The following is a 20,828-nucleotide window of genomic DNA, read 5'->3' as shown; positions in this document are numbered from 1 at the left end:
CCAAATGATCGATACTCAAATGAACGTAATTAAGATCCCAAGTCTGCTGAGCTATTAAACAACAACCTCACAGCAATAAGAGCTTCCTCTTGGTACCCAGAACAAATTGGTCAGAGCAGCATGTTTGGCTTTTGCTGAAAATTAGGGCATCAGGTTTCTGTTGACCAGTCATTCTTGTTAAAGATGATTTCCCAGCACTGGACAAACGACACAAAGTGTATGGTACACACGGCTCCCCTGCTGTCATTACGAGAGGGGGAGCCGGCACCTGTGTTTACCCAACTCGCTTGCAGGGCTCCAGTTACACAGCCAGCCGGTCCACTCTGGATCTGCTCTGATGTGGACTTTCTGCTTCTCACAGTCTGACTCACTGCTGAGCGCATGGGTCATGAGAGCTGATCACATGCTTTCATTACACACCGGTTTCTTAAGTTTCATTCTGTAACACCATCAGAGTAATTAAACATCGTCATAAAGTTCCCTTCATATCTCGTCACCCAAGCATCTCCACATATCTTTCTATATGCGAAACATTAATCTAGTTAAGGGGTTTTCAACATTTACAGATCCATGGATCCCCAACCCAGAGAACCCCAGTATAAAAAAAGTTTGGTTTTCTTAGTAACGCTTTATAATTAATACATTACATAGTACAACGCTTTATAATTAATACATTACATAATTAATACATTACATACATTAATACACAGGCTAATGCTTAACAGACAATTAATGAATAAATTATACATAGTATGCACTTCAACTCTAATTTTTGTATTTAACTTCCCCACAGATCCCTGCTAGATCTAGGACATTTATTATTTTTATCTGTTTCTTATTATCTGTTCAATTTTCGTATGTTTATACTTTGGACTAAAGTTTACAAATGACAACTGACATTTAGCTGATCACTGAATTTCACAGAACATCTTCTGATCTCAGATTCTTAATAGCCTTATATAATTAATGGTGTTAGCAGTGATTTTTTTCTTAAAAAAAACAACATCCTTCTTATTACTGACAAATTTGTCATTTTAGTGATAGCTAAATTAGCTGTTATATCAAAGTACAATTTTCACTTGAGACAAAAGTAAAACCGTTTAGTTAGTCAATGTTTAACTTAGTTTGCCTACTATAAATGAAGGCAACTTTGAAAGACTGAATGTCTTCAAGTGTTACCTCAGATCATACAGTTTGTTGACCATTCAGCAATCGTTCAGAATACTCTAGCATTGCAGCTGTGAGTTTTTCACACGCAATCACTTTTTCAAAAAAAGAAAATCTAGTTGCTGAATCATTATTGTTGAAAGTGATCACTCTAAACGTCACAACACGCCCAAACAAACATCATCTGCACCCCATCATGTCCTGATTGTGTACAGTGACAGAGTTCAGGGGTTCTGACACACACGCATCAATATGAAATCTTAACATCCTGAGGCATGATCTGACCTGGGATCCGTTTCTCTTAACACCTCACTAGAGTTCATCCTCACAATTGTGTCCACAATCGATCTGCAAACGCTTAGTTGTGTAAGCGGAGGCCTTACATAAGCTGTTTGTGTGCAGCCCATCTCAAACCCCCGGTGGGGTGTGAGTTACCCATCCAAGAGCGACTCAGAGGAGATTGAACTTGCACACAAACTCCAGAGGGGTTCCCTGTATACTTACACCTGTAACAACATGACATGTAACCTTTTAGCCGAACCATGTTTATATAGGCAACATTTCAGTTCTGCACATTCAGATTTTAACAATACATTGTCAAAAAGGGACTAAAGATTATATACGACTATTGACATTTAGCTGATCACTGAATTTCCCAGAACATCTTCTGATTCTAATATATAATTAATGATGTTAGCTGTGATTTGAACCTAAAAAAGAACAACATCCTTCTTATTACTGACAAATTTGTCACAAAAGTGTGAAATATTGTGGGTGTGTTTACGTAGAAAATGTGTGACATCACACGACACAAGGGTGCTTTTCCTCCGAAACCTCTTATGTGGAGCACAAGAGAGAAATGTCAGAGGAAGGTGAGACCTCTGCTGAGCCTCTAGACACAGGGTTAACCAATCATCGCTCCATGTGTAATTAGTACATACTAATTACACACCACTGCAATTCAGTAGACATGGGCTTAGACAATAGCTTAAAGTCACTAAGTTGTCAGGAGTTTTATCTGGAAACATTAATTTGACTTCACAATACTACTCTAATATTTGGGGCAGGACTGAAAGTTGCATGCATGATATTGTCCAGAATAAACATGTACAGATAATGTACTCATCCTGTTGTCATCCAAGATGTTCATGCCTGTCTTTCTTCATTCGTAAAGAAATTATATTTTTTGAGGAAAACATTTTAGGAACTATCTTCATATAGTGGACTTCAATGGTGCCCCTGAGTTTGAATGTCCAAAATGCAGTTTAAATGTAGCTTCAAAGGGCTCTAAACAATCCCAGTGGAGAAATAAGTGTCTTATTTAGTGAAACAATCTGTCATATTCTAAAAAAATAAAAGAAATATATACTTTTTAACTTCAAATGCTCGTCTTGTCTAGCTCTGCCATGCGCAGGCGTACTCTGCGAAATCCGGGTCAATACAGTTAGGGTATGTTGAAAAACTCATCTTATTTTTTCCTCCAACTTTAAAATCATCCTACACCGCTGCAGAAGTACCGACTGAAGTACAAACAGCCTGTGAAGGTCAAACAGCCTTTACAAAAAAAGGTAAAACAGCAATGTACAATGATTTTGAAGTTGGAGAAGAAAATGAAATAGGAGTTTTCCGACTGGGATCGTTAAAAGCCCTTTGATGCTGCATTGAAACTGCATTTTTGTCGTTCAAACTCACAGGCACCACTGAAGTCTCCATATAGAGATAATTCCTGAAATATTTTCCTTAAAAAACATAATTTCTTAAATGAAGAAAGAAAGGCGTGAACATCTTTGATGATAACGGGGTGAGTAAATTATCTGTAAATTTTTGTTCTGGAAGTGAACTACTCCTTTAAGCAACTGAACAAACTGCTATCACTGTTTGTACTACAGGCATGAATGTACTACAGGCATGATTCAGTCGGTACTTCTGTAAATTTTTGTTCTGGAAGTGAACTACTTCTTTAAGCAACTGAACAAACTGCTATCACTCTTTGTACTACAGGCATGAATGATACCTCAAATGTGACCCTGGACCACAAAACCAGTCTTAAGTCGCTGGGGTTTATTTGTAGCAATAGCCAAAAATACACTGTATGGGTCAAAATTATTGATTTTCCTTTTATGGCAAAAATCATTAGGATATTAAGTAAAGATCATGTTCCATTAAGATATTTTGTAAAATTCCTACTGTAAATATATAAAAACTTAATTTTTGATAAGTAATATACATTGTTAAGAACATTATTTGAAGAACTTTAAAGGTGATTTTCTCAATATTTTGATTTTTTTGCACCCTCAGATTCCAGATTTTTAAATAGTTGTATCTCGGCCAAATATACTATCCTAACAAACTATACATCAATGAAAAGCTTATTTATTCAGCTTTCATATGATGTATAAATCTTAATTTTGAAAAAATAACCCTTACGACTGGTTTTGTGATCTATGGTCACAAATCATATGTCTTGTTCAGGAAATGCGCGTCCGTACCAGGGCTGCAACACATTATTATTTTAAATCAAATAATTTAAAGATTATTATAATAATGAATCAAAATACTGTCTATTATTTCACTGATTAATCAGTAGGCCTTAATCGATTATTCAGCTTTTGTCATCCGTATGTTGTGTTAAACATATTCTATGCATATTTATATACATATAGAACTGCTTTATAACAGAAAATCAAGTTGTAATTGTAACTGAAAGTGACACTGACACTGTTTTTGATGTTTAACACTGTAAAGCTGCTTATAAAATGATTAGTACCATTCCTCGATTCTGATTTGTCAGCAGCTGTGTTTTATTCACCATAAAGCACGGCTATGAGCCATACATCAGAACATTCTCTTGCGGTTTACTCTTGCTGTCAGGCACAATTTTTTAGCGGAAGGACAGCATTTAACAAACTTACTTCAAAAGAGTAACATATCAATACAGAAATTTTTGGTTTTAATATTTTTTTTTTTATTGTGTGGTAACCGTTTTATAAAAGCAATAAGGTACGAGAGGTCGTGCTGTAGTGTGAATAAATCACGGCTGAAGGGCGTTGTTAGGCACAATGCAAAGCGGATTGCTTACATAAAGCGCTATATAAATAAAAGTGACGTGACTACTAGAGTGGCAATTGCTGATCACATGCAAACACATCCACATCACTTTAATTAGATGCTTTCTTAACTGTTGTTTTCTCACTGCTGTCGTTTGTTGTGTGTTTATTTTGATATTGCTAGTAAAGTGCACTGCATATACTATTTACATATTAATCTAAACACTGCTCTCAGCAGTGTCAGGATGTTTGCTAACAGTAAACCACTGCTTGAGTATGTCAATTTTCTTTTTATCCCTAAATGAAGAACGAAAAATAATTACTCTGTAAGTATGTCCAGCTTTCGCACATGGCAGCATTTTTTGTTTAGTTTTGTTTACTTCATTTGCACACATAAGCTTGTCTTTTTCTATTGGATCGCATATGGAAGGGCTGAATTACAGTCTTGCTGTAGTGCCACACTGGTCAAACTGTATTATTGCAGGTTAAATGAGACCAAATGACTAGTTAACAACAAAAATATTTGTTGGCCTTTTTTTTTTTTTTTCAGTGCTATCAGAAAAGTCTTTTCAGCCCTAGTTACTTACCTAAACTATGTAATGACAATTACCTAGTAGTCAATACGACGGATAAAATAATCCCACCGATTTACACAGGGGAGACTTCGCTGACTTAAGTCACAGGGGTAACACATTACAAGTAACGCGAGTTATGCAATCTGACTATTTTTTTCAAGTAACTTGTAAAGTATGCATTACTTTTTTAATTTCCAGTAAAAACATCTGAGTTACTTTTTCAAATAAGTAACACCAGTTACTTTGTTTTCCCATTTATTGACTGACAGCTCTCATGTCCTCACGTTGAGAGAAATTGGGAGTAAGTGCAGATGCGTTGTCAAAATACACTGTAAAAAATGACAATGAATTTAATGGCAATGATTTTTTTTTTTCTTATCAGTTGTTAAATTAATGCTTATTGCATTGTTTCAGTTTTATGTGTGTTACCATGATGGTATTTAGTGTTTATGTGAATGACAACTTTTATATATGTTAATATTTAAAAGCTGTTTGTGATGAGCTTTTGCTCATCATGTAATTTTCTCATCACCACCTGCTTTTGGTGGTTAGTGTATTATAAAGGTACAAAACAGATTTCAGTACTTCAATAGGTTGGTACATTAACATTGTATCAGTTAATGAAATGATGGTATTTACCTGTAAATTTAAGTGAAAACACTGCTAGCATATTTTTACTCTAAAATTCCGGCAACCACAGCTGCCCTTTTTTACCGTATATTTTACTGATTTTTTTTTTACAGTGCATGATTGTTACTGTAGTTCTAGACTAAATGTGAACATGAAGCACGGTACCATAACACAAAAGTAACTAAACACAGTACTTTCCATAAAAAGTAACTAACGCAATTAGTTACTTTTTAGGGAGTAAAGAAATATTGTAATGCATTACATTTAAAGGGAACCCCAGGTATTAAGACTTGTATGGCTTAATATAATGTAAACAATGTCTCTTACTGAATGTAGTAAAAAAACCATTAAAGTTTTATGTTATATTATATTTTATGTAAAATCCACATCATTTTATATGGGGGGGGCGTGATTATTTCGATGACATGAAATGAATGCACCAGCTATACTGGTGGTACATGTTGGTATATTTACCGAACAACACAACTTGGAAAATAAAATACTGATGCAATGACCACAGCTACTGAAAGAGCTTACAGGTGACGATGGATATAATCATAGGCAGTGGGTTGCACCAGTAGCTCACTGAGTGCAAACATTGCCACCGAGCGCATCACTGAAATAATGGTGCCCTCCATAGTCCAGAATATGTATAAAACAATGTGGATTTTTAAAAAAAAACATACATTTCTCATGGGTTTTCTACTACATAATTCAGTAAGAGACATCACTTATGTTATATTAGCCATGCAAGCCTTAATACCTGGGTTTCACTTCAAAAAATAACTTTCCCCAACACTCCTTATGCTGCATGTGCCTTTTAAGTAGCCTTTCAAAGTATCACCTTTATCTCATTCCTGCGCTACTTCTCTGTTGTAAGCTATAAAATGTATCTTAAATGCATCTTTATATTCTTTTAAACTAGAGTTTTGTAAATCTATTCATCCTTATCCGTTGCTTGTTTGACTGCAAAACAACACCCAGGATCAGTATTGCTTCCTTGTGAAACAGCTAATTAATGCAAAACAAAATCAATGTGCATGTGTGATTTGAGCATATAGAGAAAGCATGGTTAGAAAAATCAGCCCAACTTTAAATGAGCAAGCAGTTGCTTAGTAGAAGCATCCATTAGACAGTGGCTGGTTAGCAGTCTTTGCTACAATCTTCTTACTACAGCAACTCTCCAGTTATTTACAGCCATTGGGATTACACACAATGTTCTCATTAATATTGTATTGGTTCACTTATAATCACAGCTAAGGAGAGATACACTGGAACCAAGAGGGCACGGCAGAAATTGCTGTTTATTACCCAGTCACTGAGGAGGCATAACCAGTTAATGACTTAAGCAACTTAAGCAAGAAACATAAATGATAAATGAGCCCATCTCATGAGGATACCTTAATGTGGTCTTATTTCTTGGGCTTATGCAACCTTTATCAGAAAACACAGGATTCCAACTTTGTGGCGAGAAAACAATGAAATTCAAAGTGAGAATAAAAAATACCACTGCACGACAAACATGAATTACTGCTGTAAGAATTAACAGACTTACAAAGTCTGTGTTGATTGTTTTCTTTATAAATGAAATGGCTTTCAAACCTCTTACAGTAAGCAGATGTCCTGTTTTGCATGGGATAGTCCTGTATTTCCCAGGAAACACAGGACATCTGGCTACCCTAAAAGCTAGCGTAAAGCTTTCTGTGGAGCCAGATAAAAAAGAGGTTTATCTGACTCCTGCTCTACGCAAAATCTGTAACACCCTTAAATATCTAAACTGTTTACCTTTAGTAAAACCCAAACCAATGTCTGTTTTTCAACTGATTCATTTGAACACATATTTTCTTAGATCATTTTTCGCAGCATAAAAATATTTGCAAGGATCACAGAAGAACTGCAAACATTACTTGGTCTTGGGGTCAGAAAATCTCCAAAACTACCATTAGATGCCACCTACATAACCACAATTTGTTTTTAACCAACAAATTAGCCAACTGTTAGTGGAACTTTCAGTGCAACTGGTTTCTGTAGTGAAATGACAAATGAGACCAAAACTAGGAATGGATTTGGCATGGACAGAAGGTCACACTGCTAAAAAGTACCTCATCTCCTGTTTAGTATACTGATGGATCTCTTATATTGTGGAGTGTATTTTTCATTCAAAGGCCCCCGTACTGCTTGCCAGGAGACATGGTACCAGTACATGTTAAATCAACAGCTGACTGACTCAGGAAGCCTAATTTGGGCATAGCTGAATCTTCTAACACAACAATGATCCAAAGCACACCTCAAAATAAACACAAAAATGGTTCACTGACTAGAGAATCAAGGTTTTGCAGAGCTAATCTCAGTCCATTGACTCAAATACTACAGAAAACCAAGGGTGGCAATATTAGTCTGTGATCATTGTATTGTGTTCCACAAAATAACAGAAAGGAATGTTATAACTCCCCCCTACTGGTTGAAGTGCAGTTAGTATGTGCTGTAGGTACTGTATATACAGTACGTATGCACTGCATGGATATTAAACTGATGCCTAAAAAACACCTAACAGACCATGACAGATACAACACCTAAACTGAATCTGAAAGCACTCATCAATGTCATATATTGCAACATAACAATTATTCAATTAAAAAATATCCAGTTTTGTGTTCCATGAAAACCTAAGGGTTAACAATGACTAAATTGTTGTTTTTAAGTCAAAGCGTTATTTTAAAAAGTATCCCTTCACTACTCCCATTTTATATGAGGTGGCCTTTACATTAAAAGGTATTTACTTAAAAAAAAATAAGCACAATGTACTTATTGTGTTCATATTGTATTGCAGAACACTTTTGCTGCCGTTGAGGTGGGATATGGGTAAAGTTAGGGAGAGGTTTGGTGGTATGGGTAGGTTTAAGGGTGGGTTAAGGTGTAAGGTATGGGTCAACAGTGGGTCTTTAGCATTTTTGTTTACTTCTGTATGATAAGCAATTTTGCTTCTGTGTTGTGTCTGCACTCAGTGTCTAATGTAAGATCATGCAGGAAACTAAAGCAAGTCACAATGCTACTATTTGAAAGTTTGGGGTCTGTAATAATTTTTATGTTTTTGGAAGAAGTCTCTTCTGCTCACCAAGGCTGCAGTAAAAAGAGTAATATTGTATTTTAAAGTAATAAGCAATTTAAAGTTTTTTTAACTTAATAATTTAATAACTTAATAATTTAACTTTAATTTAACTTTCTTCTATGTTAAAATGTAATTTATTCCTGTGATCAAAGCTTGAATTTTTAGCATTATTACTTCATTGTCACATGATCCTTCAGAAATCATCATAATATGCTAATTTGCTGCTTAAGAAACATTTCTGATTATCAGTATTTAAATCTGTAGTGCTGCTTCATATTTTCTATGATTAGAAAATTAAAAAGAACCCCTTTAAATCAAATAAATGCAGCCTTGCTCAGTAAAAATATTAGTGTCTTTAAAAAACAACAACAACAACAAAACTTACTGACCCCAAAACTTTGAAGAGTAGTGTATATGAAACGTGTGTATGAAACTATTCACCTTCACAGCATCATTATGAAAGGACAAGGAATAATGAGACTCACTTGGCAAGTTTCATTTCAATCTGCTGGCGGATCTCCTGGCGTTCCTGATCACTGCGCACAGGAAAGATGTTCCTGTCTTCCAGTTCCTGTTTACTGGGCCTGTTACGCAGCTTTACTGCCAGAAGCTCTTTTCTTATTCGTCGTGGAAGTGTACCTGCACAGACCCAAATACATGTAGACATGATCATTTATGATCATCAAATGGACCAACAAAGGCCAACTACAAGCACATTCATGATCCAGGGGCAGATCTTTTTAAAACTAACAGGTTTAGATTCAATATGATGTCAAATTTTTAGAAATTAGTAGCATTTCCACTATGACCAATCATTTTGCTCCAAATACAGTTTTTGTGAAAGTACTTGTTCATCAAGGAGACAGCAGAACTAAGAAAACTATGAAAAAATCAGGGTAAATAAATAAATCACTTGATATGTTTTATGTAAAATTCCCAGTTAATTTGTAAACATGTTATTTTACTGTTTAATTTTCAGGAAATTAGCTTTAGGCATCTTTTTTATGTCATTTCCTTCCTCAAATTTGATCAAACACTTTAATGTTAGTGTTGTGGTGTGCGCACTGTCCAGTTTCATTCAGTCCTGTTTTCCTTCTGTTTTTGCAGTCTGCCTCTTTCTCTCTCTCTGGCCCACATGTAATGACAGCAGACTGCATTAGAAGTAGGACACCAGATGTTGCTGATAAATCAAGTCTAGGAAAAGAAAAGCCTCTTCATTTCTGGCATGAGGAGCATTCTGCAACAAAATGTCCAAGTACTTCAGCATTATTAACAGGTATTTAGATACCAATTTACTAAATTTAGATTTTCTAAATAAAATGTGAGTGGTGCTTGCTTGCTATGACTGCCACTGTGACTGGGTGTTTGCCAGGATGTTATTGTAGTGCAAGTGGGTTTTTAGCACAAAACACTGTAGGAAAAAAACTCAAAAAGTGCTGTTATTGTTAACTAAAACTAAAACGATTACAAATTTACGGTAATTACATTAAAGCTGGAATAAAAATGACAAATAAGTACTTGTACAGTTGTGCTCAAAATTATTCACACCCATAATTTAAAATGGGAGAGAAATCTCAAAAAAAAAAAAAAAAAGTTTTTCTCTAATACACACTGGCCACAATTAATCATACCCTTTGTTTGTGGATCATTGTCCTGTTGGAAGATCCAACCACAGCCCGTTATAAGATTTCTAGCAGGGACATTTAGTTTTTATATTTTTAATGTGTTGGTATCAGTTAAAATCCATAATGCCATCTATCTGAACAAGATATCCAGGATCTCTGGCAGAAAAATAGGCCCACAACATTAAAGATACAGCAGTATCTTTGTACACAGTGGGTACTTTTTATCCCTGTGTGCACCAAAATCTTGAGTGTTTGCTGTTAAAAAGCTCATTTTTTAGCTTCATCTGACCATAGAATCCAGTCCCGTTTGAAGTTCCAGCAGTGTCTAGCGAATGAATATGAAATCAAATGGATAAATCATGTGGACTTATTTTCACAGCCTTCTTTGATCATATTTACTAAGGGTATGAATAATTTTGAGCACAACTATATATATATATATATATATATATATATATATATGTATGTATTAGAAAAAAAAATGAAAACTCTAAGTGTAAGCATTAGTAATAGTCTGATAGTCTGCCATTTTTAGACATTTTTGTTTTGTTAAATAGATACTTTGCAATTACTATCAACTAGCTAATCTAAAAAAGATTCTAATCAGCACAAAGAAACAGACCAGAGATGACGGACTCATTCCAGCTGTCTTGGTCACTGTAGTATTCATCCAGACGCATGTTCTCCTTGTTCTCTTCAGCCTCTTTTTTGTTCTCCACCTCTGAGCTCTGCTCATTCTCAGTGCTGGCGGTGCGGGACAGCCGTCCATCTGAGCGCCGTCTGGGTGAACTACGGACCTCCTTACCATGAAAGCTACACAAAGCATAGAAGTGCATGTAAAACTGGATGCATCTCTCAGACTGTCTTTGACCTCAGTACTGGGCTAAATAAGGTTAAATATATCATGTTTATACCTGAAAAGTCACACTACAAGAATATTTCACCAAAAATGTGATATATGAAAATCCAGTTAACAGCCAATGATGTCAAAAATGGTGTGATGCATTGTATAATGGCAAGGTGCCATCATTATATGACCACATGTATAAATTACAGTTAAGAAAGGAAGATTTTTAATGCAAAATGACACATAATATTAAACAGTTTGGGGTCAGAATGTTTTGTTGTTGTTCAAGAAGATTAATGCTTTATTTTTTTTTTTTTTTTTTCAGCGAGGATGCATTAAATTGATCAAATGTTACTCCACAAATATTTATAATTTTACAAAAAAATATATTATTTGAATAAATGCTATTCTTTTGAGCTTTCTATTCAAAGAATCATAAAAAAACTGAATCATGGTTTAAACTAAAATATTCTGCAACACATTTTAACATTGATAATAATCAGAAATGTTTCTTGAGCAGCAAATCATCATATAAGATGATTTCTGAAGTATCATGTGACACACTGAAGACTGAAGTAATGCTGCTGAAAATTCTGCCTTGATCACAGGAACAAATTACATTTTACAATATATTCACATAGAAAACAGTTAATTTTAATTCTAATGATATTTATGTATTATTGGATTAAAGAAATGCAGTCTTGATGAGCATAAGAGACTTATTTTTACAAACATTAAAATATCTTACTGACCCCGAACAATAGTGTACCTTTTGTGTGATTGCACAGCACACAGTTCACAAACTACTGTTATATGGTGCTTTTAGTAAATGATAGGATTTGAATAAATTATTACTGAAAGACTGTCCCATTTGAGAGTCTCACCTGTCCTGCCGGTGTTTGGTGGCCAGTGCACGGTGCAGTTCTTCGATGATGCAGCTAGGAGGCAGATGAGGGTGCATGACGCCTAAGTGGGGGGAGCCAGTGGGGGTGGAGATCCTGCCCCTCAGGGCATCTTTGGGAAGGGTGAAGTTTCTGGGCAGTGTGGCTGGAGCTGGCCGCATCTGATTAGAATGGGTACCTAATGGACAAGTATAAAAAATAATGTCTGTACTTGTAACTAACTTAGTTTCACTGTTACACAAAACAAGTACTCCTCCTGCAAATCTAGACAATTATTATATATGTATCTGATAAATTTGATACTGACTGTCCAGACTGCCCAGTCTAGTAAGCAGCTTCACAGGAAGTTTGGCTGGAGGAGTGTGGACTTCTCTGAGTGGTGGCTCTTCTTTTTTCTCCTCGTGGCACTCAGGAGCCTCAGGGAGCCCCACACTGGCCCTGCTGCTCAAGGCATCTACACAGGGCTTCTCCTCATCCTCACTTTGCCCAAGTTCCCCTTCTGTTTCTGTCATCTCTGTGGCGTCTCGAGCTGGAAAGAGAAAAGAGCGTTCTGCGATCTCTGCTGCCACCTAGTGCTAACTCAGCGCTGCTCATTCTGTCGTCTTAACACATTTGTCCTTTCCAACATTTGAATGAGTCATGACTTGTTACAAAATCACATAAAAATATGTCTAATCTAACGTATACTAACATGCTGTAAAAAAAAGTTCTAAATATAAAAATAAATAAATAAATAAATAAAAGGTCGCTGGAGTATGTTTTAAAAGAAAACACTTTTTTAGTTTTTTCAGTTTCAGTTTTTTTTTTTTTTTTTTTTCAGTGTCGTCAACATGAAACATCATCTGTAATCCATTTTACTTCCCTAATGAGTCATATTCCTGAAACAAAATATTCAACAACAACAACAAAAATGTCAGACGGAAATCATTTTTATCCATGGGAAATGACTGGATTGGCATTTCATACCGAATTGGGGTGAGATCTGAATGTCAATTTTTCAGTGGGTTGTGAGGGATCTACTCCTCTGCATTTTTTGCTTTCTTTCTTTCTTTTGGCTGTTGGCTTTCTGTCTGGGATTTGCACTGAAAAAATGATATGACTTTCTTTGAAATGATTTCAAAAATAGCTAATAAATGTGTTAAATAATCACAAAGAAATGGTAAGTTACACACTGAATTAACCTTCAAATTTTGAAGTAGAATGACTAAAATTGAATTTTCTTGTAAAACATATATACATATATAAACATAATATTAGTTTTATTTACAACTTGGAAAATGCAGGGTTTTGGGGTACATTTTGAACCATGAGTACAATGGCCAAGTTTTTTCCTCAGTGGACTAATGGAAAATAAGGTCAAGGATGTGGATTAATAAATAGCATCAATTTTTTAAATTTCATTTTGACTCTCTAGTCATCTGTTTCGCAGAAGACCATGCAAGCACCCGTTTGAGAGTCCTGACCTGTGGACAGATTGTCCTCATCAGATCCAAGATCCTCCGTGTTGCTGGCCAGTGGCGCCATGGGCTCGTCCTCGTGCTCCTCTCCATCAGACTCATCCAGTGTGGGGGTTCCTGGCTCGTCTGTATTCCCCCCACATGCGAGGCCAGACTCTGCAAGCATGGGAAAAAGCCACCAATCTTAACAGCTGTCATCACTTTCTCATAAAAGCCTCACAACTCTCCTGGTGGTCAAACAGGACAAGGTGATCTCACTGCTGGTGAACAACCGTTTATAGCGGGGAGCATTTGGCACTATTGAAAAGACTGATGTTGCAGTTTCTCACCCATGCCAGCCTCTGCCAGGCCCTTCCTGACAAGATCGTCACGATTCTGCCTGGTGGGCACTTTCCTCTCCAGCCCTGCAGATGCCATCAGATAGAGTTAAATATAGACCTCACTGAACACAAATACAAACACTACAATCCTTCAGTCTCTAAATCAAGCAGTGTTGAAGGGATACTAATAATCATTTATGAAAATTAGGGCTGTCAAAATGAACTTGTTATTGCATGTGATACATTAAAAATGTTTAACAATGTTAATTTTTTAACACCATTAACACATTTAACCAATTTGACATTGGAACTCTACAATTTGACATTGGAAAATTAAAGGTCTAGCTTTATATATAAAAACATAACAACTAAAGATTGATGTCAAACATTTTTATAAAATATAAAAAACTTGTGAGTAAATAATAATAACAACAACAACAACAATTAAAACCCTGTAATCATAAATGACCAGAAAAGTTATGTCACTTCATTGGAAATGAAACGTGTAAACCCAGAGAAATATTTTGTAATTGTGGAATTTGTTAGTTTTAACAATTTATAATTGTATGTATTTTATTGTATGTATTTTTATTTGAGTTATTATTATTATTATTAATAAAACAATTAATATACCCACACGGAAATAACCTATATAAACATATATGTTTTAATATAGGTTTTGATATAGGTTTTTAATATATGTGACATATATAAAATTGGCCGTTTTCCTATATTATATGTATAATATAGGAAAACGGCCAATTTTATATATGTCACATATATTAAAAACCTATATCAAAACCTATATTAAAACATATATGTTTATATAGGTTATTTCCGTGTGGGTAAATTCCATAGCATGCCAATTACATGTGATACCAATTTCACATGTTCACACAAGTTTTTTGCATTTTTTTTTTTTTAGTTAGTTCTTAGTTATTGCCTTGATAATAGAAAATATGAGCTAGGCATCATGTATGACAGTTGCCAAAGTGAGATATTAGCTAAAATGACCAGATCCTGCCATGAGCTATATAGGAGACATATCTTGTATGTACATACAGGGCTTTTTTGTGGATATAAAGAAGCAATACAGGAGACCTATATGGCCTGTATATGCACATATATGCACCTCAATTTTGCCTATATGTGGCATGTATATGCATATATGCAGCATATATATTATCATATATGTGCATATATACTGCATATAGGTTTCATATATGCGCATATATCCTCATACAGGTTCTTTCCATGTGGGTAAATCAAAATATAAGCCATTAAAGAATATTTAAATACATTAAAAATAAAATTATTACAATTAATTATTTTAATAATGGCATGAAAGCTGAGATGCAGCTGAGTTTTAATCACCTGTAGAGCCTTGTCTTAGTTTTTCATTTTTCTTTTTCCTCCACTTCCAGGGCTTGAAGATGCGTCCAAGGCTGGCCAGTTTGCTGTTGCGGCGGATGGGAGGAGTTCGGACCCCTGACACCAGACAACCAGAATGAAGTGCTCTATGCTGATCCATCACATCTACAACATAAAACAGACAAGCAGAAACATTCTCAAAGAATGCTACTACTAAATCTCAGCACCAACTGTTTAATCCTAATATAAACATGCAGTTACATCCAGTCCGATTTTAAATTCTGAAAGTTCAGTGTTTATGAAACATAAATGTTGCAGTGCAGTGCACATATTTGCATTTGCTTTGCATGTATTCCAGACAAAACTTCAGTCAAAATTAGTCACCACAATAATGTCCACAATAAAGGCATCAGAGCTACCGTATTTTCCTTCGATGACAAATGTAAAAAGAAAGGTGACATATCGGTCAGAAGAGCTTTTTTAGTAAAGTCAACACAGGTCAACACCAGTTTATGTCACAACCACTCATCAAGTGGTGACTCAAGAGAGGTTATACAACATAAACAAGAAATTACGTAAATTAAATTCAAGTAAATTATGCAATTATTCATGTCAATTTATTCACTCACACAAGACAATGTATACAATACTGACAACCAAGTAAAAAAAAAAAAAGTAAAAAATAAATAAATAAATATATATATATATATATATATATACACACATGTATATATATGTGTATATATATACACATATATAGTTGAAGTCAAAAGTTTACATACACCTTGCAGAATCTGCAAAATGTTTATTATAACAAAATAAGAGGGCTCCTACAAAATGCATGTACTGGCCTGAATAAGATAGTTTACATAATAGTCCACAAGAGAAAATAGTAGTTGAACCTGTTCAAAAGTTTACATACGCTTGATTCTTCATACTGTGTTGTATTTAGTGTTTTCACTGATGCTCCAGAAGGAAAAATGATTCATTAAGAGCCAGGGGTGTAAACTTTTGAACATAACAAAGATGTGTACATTTTTCTTATTTTGGCTAAATATCTTTTTTTTTTTCTTTTTTTTTTTTTTAGGTACTGCCCTTCAGAAGCTACACAAGATACTATGTACTATGTAAAATTTCAGAAAATCTTTGAATTCAAAAAGTTTCCACCCCCCAGCTCTTAATGCATTGTGTTTCCTTCTGAAACATCAGTGAGTGTTTGAACCTTCTGTAATAGTTGCATATGAGTCCCTCAGTTGTCCTCAGTGTGAAAAGATGGAACTCAAAGTCATACAGCCATTGTTGGAAAGGGTTCAAATACACAAAAATGCTGAAAAACCAAAGAATTTTTGGGACCTACAGGATTTTTCTGAAGAACAGTGGCCAGTTTAACTGTTCAGCACAAACAAGGAACTCATGAACAACTATTACTAAACCAAAAAACAAACAAACAAACATACAGCTGTGGATCATTCAGGTAACAACACAGTATTAAGAATCAAGCGTCTGTAAACTTTTGAACGTGTTAATATTTATAAATTCAACTATACTATTTGCTCTTGTGGGCTATATGTAAACATATTTTATGTGAAATATCTTATTCAGGTCAGTAATAAATAAAAAATAACATGCGTTTTGTATGAGTTGTCTTATTTTGGTAAAATAATTAACAGTTTGCAGATTCTGCAAGGTGTATGTAAAATATATGTGTGTGTGCGAGTGTGTAACAAAAAACATACAAAATAAAACATAAAGACACTGTTTGTTAAAATTCTATCGAAATTTTATTCAGATCAAGCTCATCTGGATTGACTGAGGTGTATACATGAAGGCTTTTCAGTCTGACTGAGGCATTACTCTGATTATAGATTCATTATTTTGGGGCATGTAAACATAGCTACTGACTGCATCACAAAACTTAGCTGAGCCCAGTTTACACCTGTATTTAATATTGTCCACTTGACATCAGACCACCTGAGATAACTGTTAATATCAGCTGCAAAAGCGGCCTGTAAGAGCCAATGATATTCCATGGGGAGTGAATGGTGTCTGTAGTACAGCAACAAGGCCTGTGTTGAATCTTAGGATATACCGGTTGAGCATTTGCTGTGCCAACACTATTGGTTTACCAAGGTGGAACAGCATGGTGGGTCATCTCCCCTAAAGCAAAACACTAGTTTCAATTCCCAAAATATGTATTAAAAAACACACAAAAAAATGACCAGAAATGGATCTGTTACTCTAAAATCTAAAAAGTTATGTTATTTACTCAACCACATGTTGTTCGAAAAGTGATAAAAGTACACAAAAAGAAATTGTGAAGAATGTTTATGTTGCTCTTTACCCTTTAATTAAAAAATTACTAGAACAAGATAAAAAAAACCCCCACAAAAGTAGTGCATTATGTTCCAAGTCTTCTCAAAACATACAATAGCACTGTGTAAGGATAAAAAACTGAAAATGTTTTTCAAAGAACAACAACAAAAACATGCTGTGTGAAAACACATGGAACCAGGTTTGACACTAATTATTCCAACGCCACTGGTTCTTACCAGTCACATGATCAAGATATGGCAAGCTCAGTGAATAATGACATACAGGCACAGACTGCACAAATTACTATTATTATTATTTTATTATTATTATTTATTTATTTATTATTTATTTATTGTCCTTTTCAAACCGGACAGCTCTTGGTCAGTTTACGCTCAGCCATGTGCAGAAGAGCTTTTGTTGGCCCTACATGCCACTGTTTTACTCAAATGAAGAGCCACCAGTTTCTTTAAATTACTGCAGATGTCCAATTCACTGCTGAATCCTGTTCTACGACAAACTGCAGTGGACATAAAGCATTGCATTATGTACGACTCACATGGCCTGTGCAGACACCAACACACAAACAACTGATCGTTTTAAAAGGCAGCCCTAAATTACCCACAGAATTCAAGTCATTACTATTGTTTCTCGGTTCACTGACAGCTGACAAACTTCCAATCCACACCAACTTCCATATGTCAATCGTCAATCTAGCAGACAGGCTGCTACTGGATTATTCTGTCTTGAACCCCATCAAACACATGATTTGGCTGCGTCTACAAGGCCTTTTAAGTAAGAGCTACAGGGTCAAGCATAATGAGGCAGCGACAAGCCTCTGCAGCGCTGCTGGAGGCTCAAACCCTGCGACGGAGCAGGAATAGAAGCATCTCTCCTACACAGTCTGGCTGAGATGGAGACTTGACACCTCAAGAAGAGTGCAGATGAACCGTGGGCAGCGCTGAGAGCTTCTATCTCTGTCTGTTTCTTCCGTTTGTCACACCTAAAACCGTACAAAAATGAATAAACAACCACAACAACACCTGTTTATATCAGAAGAAATAGTGATGGATGTAAACTAATCTATAATACATTTATATTATAACTAATCCTCTACAAGTCACTGATATTTTGGGGTGTGTTCCACCGTAAGTACAGTGGAACTAGCAAGCTAGACAAAGAACTGAGGGTATTTCCCAAAAGCATCACCAACTATGGTCACAACAAGTTATTTTTACCCTTTAAGGAAGGTCACTTCACTCTGCAAGCATCTTTGAAACGGCTCTTAAACAGCTATTTTAGTCATGCAAGCGCAACTCCTATCTCTCTAAATGGAGAAATATAAAATTCTCCAAACCTGTTTAATATGCTTAAGTTAATAAGCTTAAGTAAATTTCATATTTGAAGTCACCAAAGGAATCTGACAACAACTCATGTGCACAAATAACATTAAAATGCTTATTGTTCAGGCTAGACCAGCCAATGCGCATGTGCAGACCTAAGCGCATGCCTCAGAACGCTGATTGTTTCTATAGCAACCGGAGCTTCTAAAGCCAGCTACACTGATGCAATGACTTTACCAATGGGCAAATGTCTCTTTTATTTAGAAGCATGTTGCACTTTCTCCCATTCATAAGTAAGTGCACTGTCTTTGTATATCTAAAGTCTTTGATTTTACTGACTTTGTTTCCATGTGGTTGGAACTACAACTCTCGACCTGTGATTAGAAGTAAAGTTTTATTGTGGTCTTTAATAGATCATGCTCTTAAACACAATAACAAGCTAACATGCAGTACAATCGATATTGGTCATTCCATATTTAGTGGTGAACTCTTTAGAATTTTTTATATTTTTACATAAACATGACCCAAAAGATCATCAGACTATCACACCCTAACCCTAACCCTAAGTCTTAAACGTTGCCGAAGAGAATCCAATCAAACAAGCCAATATTAACTTTGTTCTTCTTTAACCATTCTTTGGTAGAACGACTTGTGCGCTTGGAATCATTGTCTTGCTGCATGACCCACTTTCTCTTGAGATTAAGTTCTCATAAAAATATCCTCACATTTTCTTTTAGAATAACTATAACTCAAAATTCATCATTCTATCAATGATGGCAAGCCGCCCTGGCCCAGATGCAGAAAAACAGATCCAAACTATGATACCACCACCATCATGTTTCGCAGATGGGATAAGGTTGCTGGAATGCAGTCTTTTCCATTCTCCAAACATAACGGTTCTCATTTAACCCTTTTTTTTTTTTCTTTTTTTTTGTCTCATCCATCCATTTAACCTTTCTCCAGTAGTCCTTTGGCTTGTCCATATGATCTTTAGCAAACTGCAGAAGGACAGTGATATTCTTTTTGGAAAACAGTGCACACCATGGTTGTTCTCCTGATGGTGAATTCATGAACATTAACATTAGCCAGTGTGAAAAAGGCCTTTAGTTACTTAGAAGTTACCCTGGGGTCATTTGCAACCTTGCAGACTATTACACATCTTGCTTTGGAGTGATCTTTGTTTGTTACCCTGGGGAGGGTAACAATGGTCTTGAATTTCCTCCATTTGTACATAATCTGTCTGACTGTGGATTTGTGGAGACCAAACTCTTTAGAGATGGCTTTGTAGCCTTTTCCAGCCTGATGAGAAACAACACTTTTTCTGAGGTCCTCAGAGATCTCCTTTGTTTGTGTCATGGTTTACTTCCACAAACATGACTAGACCTTGATAGTTTCCTGCTCTTTAAATAAAACAGGGCACACACTGATACCTTATAGTCATCCCATTGATTGAAACACATATACTCTATTTTTGCCTTCAAATTAACTGCTAATCCTAGAGATTCACATACTTTTGCCACTCACAGATATGTAATACTAGATAACCAGAAAAAAATAAATGACAAAGTATATATTTTTGTCTCAATTGTTTGACTTAGTTCTCTTTGTCAACTTTCAGGATTTGCATGAGAATCTGATGATCTTTTGGGTCATATTTATTGCAGAAATATAGACAATTCTAAAGGGTTCACAAACTTTCAAGCAACACTTTATATATACAAATTTCACTCTATGTGTTTTAGTTAGTCACAAGAATAAAAGTGATGTTTTAAAGAGTGTGTGTGTCCGTAAGGGTGACCTATACACTGCAAAAAAATGATTTTCTTTCTTAGTATTTTTGACTTGTTTTCTAGCACAAATACTTAAACGTCCCTGAATCAAGATATATTTATTTAAAATGCAAAATGGCCTAAGATATTAAGACTTTTTTTTTTTCCAATTATCAAAATGTTGTTCATTTTTGTTTAAAACAAGAACAAATATCTGCTAGTGGGGTAAGAAAAAAAAATCATCTTAATTCAAAGGGACAAAACAACTATTTTTCTTGTCCCACTGGCAGATATTTTTCTTGTTTTGAACCCCTACTCTATGGTGATTAAATACAACCAAAACAGGACACAATTTA

The 20,828-nt window shown here is 35.3% G+C and overlaps 1 protein-coding gene across 2 annotated transcripts in view; it reads right to left on the bottom strand.

Annotated features, from left to right (window-relative positions):
- The window catches only part of phactr3b (phosphatase and actin regulator 3b), a 70,398-nt gene that overhangs the window by 22,151 nt on the left and 27,419 nt on the right, over positions 1 to 20,828 (bottom strand). For both annotated transcript variants that reach the window (XM_051122975.1, XM_051122976.1), the window contains exons 2-8: positions 15,054 to 15,215; positions 13,689 to 13,763; positions 13,366 to 13,515; positions 12,210 to 12,431; positions 11,885 to 12,080; positions 10,776 to 10,966; positions 9,014 to 9,167 (exon numbers count right to left, since the gene is read on the bottom strand). In XM_051122975.1, the coding sequence (XP_050978932.1) occupies positions 9,014 to 9,167; positions 10,776 to 10,966; positions 11,885 to 12,080; positions 12,210 to 12,431; positions 13,366 to 13,515; positions 13,689 to 13,763; positions 15,054 to 15,215 (1,150 nt within the window). The remainder of the gene's footprint in view (positions 1 to 9,013; positions 9,168 to 10,775; positions 10,967 to 11,884; positions 12,081 to 12,209; positions 12,432 to 13,365; positions 13,516 to 13,688; positions 13,764 to 15,053; positions 15,216 to 20,828) is intronic.

The sequence above is a fragment of the Labeo rohita genome, chromosome 11 (assembly GCF_022985175.1).
Source record: "Labeo rohita strain BAU-BD-2019 chromosome 11, IGBB_LRoh.1.0, whole genome shotgun sequence".
Classification (NCBI taxonomy): Eukaryota; Metazoa; Chordata; class Actinopteri; order Cypriniformes; family Cyprinidae; genus Labeo; species Labeo rohita.
This window is presented reverse-complemented; position numbering and strand designations above follow the sequence as displayed.